The 13,524-nt window shown below is 35.6% G+C and overlaps 1 protein-coding gene across 8 annotated transcripts in view; it reads left to right on the top strand.

The window, feature by feature from the left end:
- Nucleotides 1-13,524, top strand: part of LOC120889616 (tumor susceptibility gene 101 protein) — a 120,233-nt gene that overhangs the window by 32,220 nt on the left and 74,489 nt on the right. For all 8 annotated transcript variants that reach the window (XM_078046365.1, XM_078046367.1, XM_078046366.1 and 5 more), the window contains one exon: nt 3,535-3,626. In XM_078046365.1, coding sequence (XP_077902491.1) covers nt 3,535-3,626 — 92 coding nt within the window. The remainder of the gene's footprint in view (nt 1-3,534; nt 3,627-13,524) is intronic.

Below are 13,524 nucleotides of genomic sequence, written 5' to 3' on the forward strand. Positions count from 1 at the left end.
TTCCATCTCACTCATCTCCGGGGACAGGCAAGTTAAAACAAAAGCGAAACAAAACAAAAGAAGAATCTTAAAATGGCTACCAATCCTCTCGCCCTGCCCTCCGGGGCGAGCAGTTTACTTACCCTCAGTCGCTCCTCGTGCGGGCCACCAAATGCCACAGTCTGGCTGGGCACAATTCAGGAGCCACTTGTCAAAAGAAACGAACTTTATTTTTAGAACTCACATACCACACCACACAGCTCCTCAGGAAAAACCCTCAGAGCCCAACTGCCACCACAGGCTTCCCACAAGCCTCTCAACCTCCCACACTCCTCCTGCTCTTGAGGCTGATTGGCTGGGTCATGTGGGCAGAGCCAAAAAAAGTCCCCCAATGGCAGCTCCGTAGTCTGAAAGGGCGGGGAAACAGCCCAATGAGCAGAGGAGTCAATCAGCTAGAAGTTGCTGGGGCTGCTGTGAGCCAATCATCAGCTGGCAGCTGGAAGTTTGCTGGGGCCCCTTCGGCTGTGGCTCTCAACATCCAGTAAATAGGTAGAACTGGAAGCTATCATGCAAAGTAAAATAAGACAATACCGAAAATCCAAAGACCATGTTCTTTTTGAGGGAGTGGTAGGTTCACCAGATTGGGATGGGGAAAAAGGGGGGAAGGGGAATGGGAAAGACAGTAGAATGAATCAGATATAACTTTCCTATGTTCATATATGAATACATGACCAGTATAACTCCACATCATTTACAACTACAAGAATGGGAAATTATACTCCCATGTGTGTATGATATGTCAAAATACATTCTACTGTCCTGCATAACTAAAAAGAACAAATTTTTTTTTAAAGTTAGATTAGATGATCTTTAAGGTTCCTTTTAAAGCTCAAGATTTTTATTTTTATTTTTTATTATTAGAACCCAACATAGTAGTTAGGTTCACCTGTCATCAAGATTTTTTAAAGTTTTATTTAGGACCGGCAGCATGTGTACAAACAAGGAAACTAAAAGATATATCAAGAGTGATTTGCTGGACATGGTTGGTGGCAAGGCCTGAAATCTCAGGTATTCAGGAAACTGAGATAAGAGGATCACACATTGGAGGCCAGCTTCAGCAATTAAGGGAGATACTGTCTCAATGAATAAAAAGGGCTGGGAATGTAGTTTACTGGTAGAGCCCAAGTTTAATCCCCAATACTGCCAAAAATTAAAAATCTTCTTGTTCTAGTTTGGCATATTTATTAACAGTTATTTAAAAATAGTTCCTGATATTAGAAAAGCTACAAAATGGTAAGTTCTTTGCTAAAGAAACAGCTCTATAGGAGAGGTCGCATCTGGTTTAGAGGTAGGAGCTTAGTGATGGCTTCATAGATAGAAGAACTGGTTTATGCAGATAACCTTATAGAAGAAAATTATAAATTTAGAGATGGAAGGAGCAGCAAGGAGTCATAACAATTTATAACTGGGAGTAACTTGCTAATTATCAAGTCTAGCACAGTCATGTAAAAGGCAAAATTCGGTGTAAAAATCAAAATATATTACAGGAAAAAGTAAGGAGACACTCCAGGACTGAAGAATATAGGATTACAAGTAGGAGAATTAAAAGAGAATAAAGGTGCAATTTTCATAGGTATTCCAGGTCTGCCCAAACTTTCCCTGATCTCCCCTAGCTGGTATTGATTTTCAACTGTACGTCATTTAAACTTTTATGTAGCATTTGTTATTTCCTTTCTACCTGCATCGTCTAACAGGGAACTTGCCTCAGTTTGGTTATTAGCATTTTTGAGGAAGTCATGGATTTATACTTAGTTCCTACAATAAATACTTACACATAGTACTTGAATATAGTTTTAAAAGTTGAAGGGTAAAAAAAAATAAGGAATATGAGAGAGTTGGAAAATTCTTTTCAAAAACCCCTTAAGTCAGAAAAGGGCTCTTAAAATTTTTGAAAAAGATTTGCTTCAAGGGCAAATTTTTTAATCTACAGAAAGCTTTAGTAAAATGCAAAAAATGTGTACAGTTTGAAGAGAAACCAGGGTATGTTTAGTAATCTACAAAGACAGAAAATAGTACTTCTCAATTGTTTTTTAACTTAAAAGAGCATATTAGCCATGAACAGGGAGAATACCATGGAGATATTGGAAGTTGAGCAAACTAAGAGCCAGGAATTCTCCAAAATGAGTATCTGTAGGCCTAGGAGAATTTTATACCTAATTGCTGAAATTCAGTAATATGATTGCAGATAATATTTAAAAGTATGTAAAGTTAAAGGAACTCCAGAAGAAAATAATAGTTTATCCCAGTTTTTAAAAAAGTAGACTTAGTAATTTCAGTAGGAATGACATTATTTCCTTTTTATCCTGAGTTTCTAACAAGACTAGAAATAAAAGTACTATTCAGTAGCCTTCAACATGCATCCACCAGGAATAAAAATGCTTAATTTTTTCCATTTTGATTTTGCTTTTATACTGATAAAAAAATTATGACCACATGGAATCTTTAGCAAGCCTATATAAAACTTTTATTGTAGACAGGTAATAAAAGATGAGCTGATAATATAGATGCCATCTTTGAAGCACTGCACAGAAAAAAGATTATTGGCCATGAATTCTGAATGAGCTCTGGGCTAGATCTCTAAACAGAAATTTTAATGGACTTACTGAGGGTTTGATTAGAATTGCAAATGTTACAGACTTTGTAGCTAAAATAGGATAATCAAGATTGTTGTCCAACTAACAGGCTGCTAATCATTCTGTTATACTTTTCTTTTATATTACAAGGGAAAAACAATGCACATTCAGAGGAAATCCATTCGATCTGAGTATTATATTCTGTTGAAGGAATTAAGAATGTATAACTTAATGAAGAGAAGACTGAAGGGGAAATGTTTTCAAATATTTGAGTGTTAGGAGTCTTCATATATTCAAGTGATCTTCCAGAATGTTATTTAAGACCATTATTCTAAAGTTACATAGAAATGATGTTTCATGTTCAATAGAGAAAGGTGAGCATGTCAGGAATATTACTAAATGATATTTACAGATAGGTTAGGTGTTTGAAGGAAAATACCTCTAAGCAAAGTTCTTTCTGACTTTGATATGAATACTTGAGTGACACAAACTACCCATAGATTAAGAAGAAATATTTTAAATGCTATTTAAAGAGTATTTTCATATTGATTATTTGTAAAGGTTACTGATAAGTCCCAAGCAAAAATAAAATACTAGCATTTCCTTATAGTTGAGGAGATCAGAACAGAAGTTTCTCTTGTAAAAGATTTGTTGCTTATGTTACTATTGGATTTTTGCCCATAGAAATACTGTAGTTGTTTTCTGCTGCTGTGAAGGTGACCTTCAGATAATCAGACCGAACCTAGAGTATTTGATCATTTGCTTTAAATCCAGTGTCATTAATGGCATTTCCATAAAATATTACTTGAATAAATACCTTTAGCTCTAAAACTGTAAATTCATTAGTTGATAGTTTTGGAATAGAGTTTTTTAGAAATAATGAATAATATTAACGTGATGGGTTTCCCCCCCCCCCCTTTAGTGGTTACCCAGGCTGTCCTTATCCACCTGGTGGTCCTTACCCTGCCACAACAAGTGCCCAGTACCCTTCCCAGCCTCCTGTGACCACCGTTGGTAAGTACTTTTTAATACTTCTCCACATAAGAAAGTCAAGGTCTCCTACTACAATAAGTGCATTTCTTTTTTATCTGTAAAATTTTATAGTACTCTTCATTTCTTAGAGGAAAAAAATTGTGGTCAGTGTCCTGTTATCTAAAAATTGAAGTAAGTGATTAATCATTATATAAATGAATCTTTACCAAACATAAAAAAATAGATCTAATTAATTCTCATTATATTTTTTCTATTTGCCATGTTTTCATTGGTGAAACTTTTGCATGTTGAACTACTAGCAGGTTACTAGTTTTTTCTGGCCTGATTATATATAAAAGATGACATTTTTAGGACAAATAAAAACCATGAGTAGTTAATATGAGCGGGTCAACTAAGAATAGTAGTTTTGTGTTTTGTTTTTGGTTTTTTTTTTTTTTTAGTTTTGTTTGTGTGTGTGAGTTATATATTAGAGTTGCCTGAAATGTTTTCTTCAACTGAGAAAAATAAAGCAATAAGAGAACTTCTACATACTGCCATACCTATGTGTGCCTACCTGTCCCACCACATATGCCTTCTCTCCCATGCCCCACAGCTAAGTCCTTGGTACTCTCTATCCTCAGTCTCCTGATTTCCTCAAGTCTCATAGCATTAAATTCCATTTCTGTACTTGCATTTCCGAGGTTTATGTTTCTAGCTTTCATCTTGAACTCCAGATTTTTCTATCCAACTGCCTTCTCAGTATCTCCACTTGGGTGCTTAGTGGACATCTCAAGTGCAATATAGGGAAACTGAATTCTCAAGTATTTTTATACAGCTTTCCCATCTCCAATGATGTCTATCCTGTATTCTAACTTAGAGTCATCCTCGATTCCTCATCTAGAAATCTGTTGTTTTCAAAATGTTCTAGAGTCTCATATGCAATACTGATTTGTCACCATTATCTCTCTTTTGAATTACTTCAAAAGCCTCCTACAAGATTTCTCTGCTTCCATAATTGGTCCCCTATACTGCTGTGTTTTTAATACAGCCTACAGAGTGATCCTATTAAAAGGTGAATGAATTATGTCACTCTTCTACTCAAAACCTTCTCTGTTTCACTCAGAGCTCAATCCAAGGTTCTGAGGCCTTGAAGGCCCCATGTGATCTTATTCCATTACTTCTGTTACCTCACCTCCTCCCGTTATTCTCCTATTGTAGGATTTGTTTAATGCCTATTTCCTTTGCATGATCAGCCAGACCCTACCCTCACCAATCTGCTACCACCACTACCACCTTCCAGTCTCTCAACACTGCTAAAATATTTTTCTGAGTAGCCAAATATAGAGGATCCTGTGAAATTTGCTTTTCTGTTATATATTCTGATAACTTGTAGCCATCCTGAGATCTGATGTATGTGCCCCTCCTTCTCCAAACATGGTTTATTTCCACTATTTTTGTCATTGATACACTCTAGTTATTGGGTTCTTCTGTGGTTTTGCTATATTAAAATGTGTTCATCCTTACTCTTTTTACAATATAATAATTTGAATAAGAAACCTAAATGAATGATTGTTCATCGGTCCCTAATAAGCAAAGCACACTAAATCTTGGTAAGCTCTCTGGTTTAGTTCACACATAATAAATAATTCAGGATTTGTGTGCCAGCTATGGTGATGCATGACTGTAATCCCAATAACTTGGGAGGCTAAAGCCAGAGGATTACAAATTTAAGCCCAGCCTTACTCAGCAACTTAGCAAGACCCTATCTCAAATTTAATAAAGACAAAAACAGGAATTGTAAAATTTGTCACCCTATTTCTCAATGGTAGTATGATTGTTTTGATCTGTAGAGAAGCTGAACTTATAAAGATCTTTTGTATGCTCTCATTTCAGTGTTATAGCTTAGATGATTTCCATATATCCAAAATGGGCTTACGTGGAAAAGAGTATATTTAAAGTGAGATTTAAAGTATGATTTTTAGAACAGACAACCACATCAACTAATATCACATTTTTTAAAAAGAGTGCTATTTTAGGCTAGAAGCAAATTATCATTTTATGGATATTCTTTAATGTAAATCTTTTTTTACACTTTGTTACTTACCTACTTATTTTTTTTTTCAATCTGTTGAATGCTGCTGAACCTCAAAATTGTAATAAAGGGAAGCAGAAACAAGAGTATCATTTGAATATTAATATTCACAAATAGTATTTTCTAAGTATATCAGTGGTTAGGATTTGTGCAATTATTCTGTCACTAAGGCCATGAAAAAGCATGAGTATGATTAATTTTCCTTATTCTCTTTGAAACTTGGCACTTTTGCTCTATAGGTTTTGATTTAATGATATAAAATACCTGATTGAAGATACCAATAATTACATCTTTTGATGCAGCTCTGTGTTAGTTCAGCTATCTTCATCAATTAGGGAAGTAAAAGGAATGTTTAAAAATGAAATAGGGTGAGGAAGTGTAGCTCAATGGTAGAGCATTTGCCTAGCTTTGCAAAACCTAGGTTTGATCTGCAGCACCACAAAAATTTTAAAAATAAAATAAAGAAACGTGAAGTTAATAGAGATTGTATTCATGGCATCCTCTTATGAGAGCATGATAAAAAAGAATAAAGATGGATGCAGAACTTGAGACTTAACTAACTCTGACTCCTTTCAGCTTGGTTTTGAATAACATTTAAAAGAAAATGAGAATTTGTTTTGTTGTCCCATTTTATAGGTTTTTTTGTTTGCCAGATAGCTTCCTGACCAGCCTAACTTAAAACCATTTCTTCATGAAGATGGAGCTCACCAAGAGCATTGACTAAGCAGTAAAAGTAGCTGTTGAATAATAAAAACACCTTGGAGTTAGAGAGATGGCTCATAGGTAAAGTGCTTGCTTAGCATGCATGAGACCATGTGTTTGATTTCCAACACCACAAAAAGAAAAGGAAAAATCTATTGTAAATATTGTCTATGCAAGTGTAGTGACATTTTAATAAATTTATTTATATTATGTAGAGGAGAAAGGGAAGCTGTGATCTGTAAATTAAATTCTTCCCAGAAGTCATTGTAAGACCAGGTATGCTTTTTGAAATCTGTCTTTGCAAATTATTATCTGAAATCTTTTCCACTAGAAAATCATTGGGAAAAGAAGTGGAATGTGTACAATTTTCCTTAAAATTCTTGTCCTTTGTAGGCATTATTTACCAACAAAGACAACAGAAGAAAGGTAAACTTTTCTGGATATCTGAGGATAAAACTTAAATTTTTCTCTCTCTCTCTCTCTTTTTTTTTTTTTCCTTATGGTACTGGGGATTAAACCTAGGGCCACTTTACCCCTGAGCTACATCTCAAGCCCCTTATGTATTTACTTTTTAGTATACTTAATTTAGTTTGTAAATTGGTGTGTTATAGTTGTATATAATAGTGAGACTTCTTGTTACATATTAATACATGTACACGATATGACGGTATAATTCAGCCTATATCATTCCCCAAAATTTCCCCTTTCCCTTCCCTCTTCCCTGTTCTTGGTCCATTTTCTCTGCTTCTACTGATCTCTTTGATTTTTATGAGGCTCCCCACACACTGCCCCAGCCTTTCTTTTCTTTTTCATCTCTAGCTTCCACATACAACCATGAGTTTAACTTATATCACTTAATACTCAAGTTCCATCCATTTTCCTGAAAATGACATAATGTCATTTTTTTATGGCTCTGTTGTGTATGTATATCACATTTTCTTTATTCATTAATCCGTTGATGGATACCTAGGCTGGTTCCCTAGTTTGCCCAACACTTTTTTATTTTTTTGAAACAGGGTCTCACTTTGTTGTCCAGGCTGTCTTTGAACTTGTGATCCGGAGGCCTTAGCCTCCAGAGTCACTGGGATTACAGGTGATGCCATTGTGCCCAGCTAAAACTTCAAAATATTTAGACTTCAAATTTTAAATTGCTATTTCTCTAGACTAATAGCATATGTTTGTTTTTTTTAAGTCTTTTTAAAAATTCTTTTTAGATATACATGACAATAGAGTGTATTTTCACATATTCCACATATGTGGAATATAACTTATTCTATTTAAGATCCCATTCTGTGGTGTACATGGTGTGAAATTTTACAGGTGGTATATTTACATATGAACAGAGGAAAGTTATATCCAATTCATTCTGTCTTTGCTAGACCTATTCTTCCTCTCTTCCCTTTGTTCCCTTTGTCTAATCCAATGAGCTTTTATTCTACCCCTTATTGTGTGTTAGCATATACATATCAGAGAGTACATTGGCCTTTGGTTTCTTGAGATTGGCTTATTTCACTTAGCATGATAGTCTCCAGTTCCATCCATTTACTGGCAAGTGCCATAATTTTATTTTTCTTTATGGCTGAATAATATTCTACTGTGTATATATACCACATTTTCTTATTCATCTGTTGAAGGGCACTAGGTTGGGGATTTCATACCTCATCTATTGTGAATTGAGCTGCTATAAACATTATGTGGCTGCATCACTGTAGTATGCTGATTTTAAGTCCTTTGGTTATATACCAAGGAGTGGGATAGCTGGGTCAAATGATGGTTCGTTCCATTCCAAGTTTTCTTAGGAACCTTAATACTGATTTCCAGAGTAGTTGCACCAATTTCCAGTTCCACCATCAATGTTTAAGTGAACCTTTTTTCCCACATCCTCACCAACATTGTTACTTTTATTCTTTATAGTTGCCATTCAGACTGGAGTGAGATGGAATCTCAGTGCAGTTTTAATTTGCATTTTGTAATTGCTAGAGGTATTGAACAATTTTTTAGTACATTTGTTGACCATTGGTATTTCTTTTTCTGTGTAATACTTTTTTTTTCTTTTTTTTTAATTTATTTTTTTTTCAAAGAGAGAGAGAGAGAATTCTTTTAATATTTATTTTCTAGTTATCGGTGGACACAACATCTTTGTTTGTATGTGGTGCTGAGGATCGAACCCGGGCTGCACGCATGCTGGACGAGTGCGCTACCGCTTGAGCCACATCCCCAGCCCCTCTGTGTAATACTTATTGAATTTCTTTCCTTAGGCTGGCCTTGAACTCATGAGCCTTCTGCCTCAGCCTCCCAAGTTACTAGGAGTGTGCCACCACGTCCAGCCATATGTGTTTTAAGAGTGATACATTTTTATTAGAAGTGGGCACATAACCAGGTTAGCATTGCCAAAACTAGAGAATTTGAACTCTGATTTAAAAAATTTAAAACTACTAGTCCACTACCAGGTTGTTTAGGAAAAGATATTAATATTTATTTATATTCTCTCAGTAGAAGATGCCAAAAGAAAACAGAAGCAGTTATGGATATGTGGTCATTTGTATGTTTTCAAAGCTAAAAAATGGGCACTCTAGAAGCTTTGGTCCCCAGCTGGCCATTCCCATAGAGGATGCCAAACTCCACTGGATAGGATAAAGTGGCATAAAGTAGGGTCAATTAACTTCTACCTTGATTCATACATAGCACTGCCTGCTAGATCCTGATGTGCTAGTTGTATACCTGGGTAGAAATGAACTGGAAGTGGTGAACATACTGGATATTATAAAACATATTAAGAAAGATTTAAAGTTTATCAAGCAAATATTGAAGACTCTTCCTCTATCCCAGCTGCTCGGGAGGCTGAGACAGGAGGATTTCGAGTTCTAAACCAGCCTAAGCAACTCAGTGAGGCCCTGTCTCTAAATAAAATATTAAAAAGGGATAAGGATGTGATTCAGTGGTTAAGCTCTCCTGGGTCTACAAAAAAATGGAAAAGAATATTACACTAGCATGGTCCAATATGGTACCCAGAAAAAAAGTATAGTGCCACTTGGTGAAACCTCCACATGATATGAATATACATATGAAGAAAAGTCATTGGGCTAACTGACTCCTTTATGATGTTCATCAGATGATATAATATCAGCCATGATTCCCTTGTGCCATAATCTTCAGTTTTATTTCATCTCAGAGTCCTGTTATCAGAGTGTGGTACAGATGTGTTCAATCTTGATTCACTTAATGTTTTGGAAACTCTGAGATAACTAGGGGAATTGGGGTTGCAGTTAGAAGGGAAAATCAGGGGCTTCTGGTCTATAACTTGACCCTGAATAAGAAAGATGTATTATTTTGACACTATAAATGTTTGGATACTTTGAATTTGCTGTTTGGATTCTAGTGCTTAAAAGGAATCATGCAGCTAATTCACATTTTGAGGGACAGTATTTTAAATCCATGAAGGGATACATGTGCCTCTGGGATGTGTAACTTTAATTTTTCTTTGTTCCAGTGTAATTTGTAAATTTCCATTTTCAAATGAAAGACTGCTTATGTATATGTGGTAAACCTTGTAATTTATTTTAAAAGATGCTGTCAAAGCCAGGCATGGGGGCACAGACCAGAGACTCAGGAGGCTGAGGCAGGAGGATGGCATGTTTTAGGCCAGCCTAGACAATTCAGTGAGACTGTTTTAAAATAAAAAACTAAAAATGACTGGGGATATAGCTCAGTGGTAAAGCATCATTGGTTTAATCCTCACTATAAAGTTAAAAATTTTTTAAAAGTTGCTTTTAAAAAGGAGGCTTATAGGGCTGGGATTGTGGCTCAGCGGTAGAGTGCTCGCCTAGCCCGTTCAAGGACTTGGGTTCGATCCTCAGCACCACATAAAAATAAACAAAACTATTAAAAAAAATAAAAATTACTCCCTAAAACTTTTTTTTTTAAAAAGGAGGCTTATATTTTTATAAACAATTCTTGTGGCATTTTCAATACAAAGAACTACATAAATCTTTAATTTGGAAACCTTTTTCCTTGACACATATGCTATCTTTTAATAATTTCTGTTTGACACTGGAAAAGGTTTGTCTTGTCATTGGTCCCATATCCCACTTTGATGTTTTTATTCTTCTGTTAAATTCATTTACCTTGCAAGGGCTTATTTCAGGATGTTTTTGGTGAAGTTGTTAACTGATAATAGTTATAACCAATGTAAGCTTTGGCCATCATAGTATTAGACAGTCATTTTTGATTTCTAATCATCCCTGAATCCACTTTCCTGTCTCCTTCCCCTGTGATTTGAGAGCATGTGTTTTAACTTACATTCATGTTTCATAAGTAAGCTTAAAGTTTTTTTTAAGCTCTCAAATACTACTAGCATGAAACCAGAAAGATTTTAAACATGTTACCCAGAGAAGCAAACATGAGTTTATTAGAAGGGATAGGAAAAGAAAAAGGGAGGGGTATATTTTGAAGGGAGTAAGTGGGTCCTCTCAGAGGACCCCCACCCTTCCTGCCCTCCAGTTTTATTGTAATCCCAGGGAAGTTTTCAGAGAATCTTGCCCAGGTCCACTTCTTGACTTTTTTACTGACAGCCAGATAACATCAGACTTTCCAAGTTCCCACCACACATAGTAAAGGTCCAGGGCAACTCTTTGTCACTTTAGCCCATGCTTACCTATTCAAACTGGAATTTATTCTTATAGTTTTGTGGTTATTCTTATCTCCCTGAGTTCTGTAATCTGGTCTATGTGCAGTTCACACAAGTCCCCTCTTTCAAGGTAACTTGTGTTCTTATTGGCATTTTGGACCTGCATTTCTCCTATAGATAACAGGTTATTTGTGGAGGAATGCAGGGGCTATGGTAAATTGCTTTTTAAAAGAAAGCATGAGAGGATGGGATGTGGTGATGCATGCATACCTGTAATCCAGGGAGGCCGAGGCAGGAGGATCACAAGTTCAAGGCCCTAAGCATCTTTGTACAACCATGTCTCAAAAAACTAAAAAGCTTTGGGGATGGTAAAATGCCCCTGGGCTCAATACCAGTAGCAAAAAAAAAAAAAAAAGATAAAGAAAGCATGTAGGGGTCAGCACAGTGGGCTCAGCTTATAGAATTATTCCCTTAATTTCATGTTTCCACTGCTCTTGTCTGTCTTTACCTATTGCTTGGGTGTCAGGTTGGCAAGAAACAAGGCTTACTGAAAGTCAACCTTGAGGAAGAGAGAAAGACTTTTTTGTCTCAAATTTTCATCTTGAGTTGGGGGCCCTCTTTTTATAAAAGAAGGCAAAGTGAGACACAAAATAGGAAATATGCATATGCTGATTTAGTTCACCAGAGAACAAGTCAGTCTTAATTCCCTTGTTATCTGTCCTCAGCATAAAAGTTTTTATTATCAAGTTCAGGAAGTACAGCATGCAGAAAAACAAGTCATCAGGAAGTTACCTTTAAATTTGGAGAGTATCTGTTTCCGAGTACACTTTTAAAGATGCTAGATTAAATTACTCATTAGTAGTTAGTCTTATCTTTTGAATAGTGTTGGTTTCCTAATATTAGAAAAGTTACATCATTTCCTGAAGATTAGTTGGTAATTGTATGCTACCTGGCATGTAAATGGTGCAGCATTTTGTTGAGAATTGTTTCTCAGAGTAGGCTATTACCTTTTCAGTTGTTCATCTGGAATTGTAGAAGAGCAGTTCTGAAATCTGACTCTGCTTGGGTAAAAGGTCAGTATGTGGGTACTTGAGGTATGGAAGTTCGCCACATATTTTTCTTGATCTTAGTAAAGATGCAGAATATCAGAGTTTCTTATAAGATATTTAGAGAAAAACTTATTTGAAAAGTGTCCAAGAAGTAGATGAGAATCTTCCACCAAATCTTTCTTCTTATTTGTTTATGTGAACAAACTTAAAAGTGGTAAGCAGCTCATAACATTTTGAGGATTTTGTTGTTGTTGTTGTTTGTGTGTTTGTTTTACTTTTAAAAACTCTGGGTGTTTCTTTTTTATTTCAGATTTGATTTGTAGTTCTTACCTTTTTAGAAGGTAGTTGGATTTGAAGTAAGTTTAGATATACTTTGTATTAAGGTCTGTGTATGAACAGGGGGTTAAGACTAGGTCTAATCTTTTTTTAAAAAATTTTCTTAATATTTATTTTTCAGTTTTCAGCGGACACAACATCTTTGTTTGTATGTGGTGCTGAGGATCAAACCCAGGCCGCACGCATGCCAGGCGAGCGCGCAACCGCTTGAGCCACATCCTCAGCCCAGACTAGGTCTAATCTTGGCAGGTCTAGCCTCCTCAGATGAACTATGACTTTTATGGGCAAAGCAGTTTGCTACCTCAGCTTCATTCCTATTTTGAGTATTAATGGCTTTGGCTGAATGAGTCTTGGTGCTGTATGGTTGCATTTGCCTCAGTCTTTTTCATTACAAACAATGTAAATCCTAGGATTTAAATGTGAGTTTTCAAAAATAGGGATTTGAGGGGCTGGGGATAGAGCTCAGCCATAGTGCACTTCCTAGCATATGTGAGGCACTGGGTTCGATTCTCAGCACCACATATAAAAACAAATTAAAAAGATATTAAAAAAGAAAAATAGGGATTTGAAAATTTAGAATCAGTATAAGTTGATCCTTTAATTCAGATATGGTAACTTTAGTTTGTTGGTGTTTGTGAAAAATTCAGAATAGATTATAAGAAGACCCACAAGCCTTTATTAGTTCAAATAACTTCTACACAGATAAATGGAATTTAACTATTACATGTGATTGGCTACAATTTGAATGCCTAACCATGTGTGCATATCATTTGGGTACTTAATTTCTGGGAGAAGGATTTTTTCATCTCACAAGACCCATAATAAAATTTCACATAGGTTATAATAAGACAAATGATTTTTAGAAACAAGTATAATTTTCTATTCTAATGCCTCCTTGTCAAAGTGGGGGACTTAATGAGATATCATCTTCACTTTTCTTTTTATATGCCACTCTTTGGGCGCTGAAATCTGAACTAAACTCTTATAAAAATTATCCTTTTTTGCTCTCTTTTAAGGACTTCAGTAATTTAGTACAGTGTGAGAAATTGGAGGTTTTGATTTGGACTAAATTCCATCCAAATGACTAAGTAGCTAAGTTTTAAGTCATTGAGTCTGTGAAAGGTTCTCAAGAAA

Source organism: Ictidomys tridecemlineatus, chromosome 4 (assembly GCF_052094955.1).
Source record: "Ictidomys tridecemlineatus isolate mIctTri1 chromosome 4, mIctTri1.hap1, whole genome shotgun sequence".
NCBI classification, from domain to species: Eukaryota; Metazoa; Chordata; class Mammalia; order Rodentia; family Sciuridae; genus Ictidomys; species Ictidomys tridecemlineatus.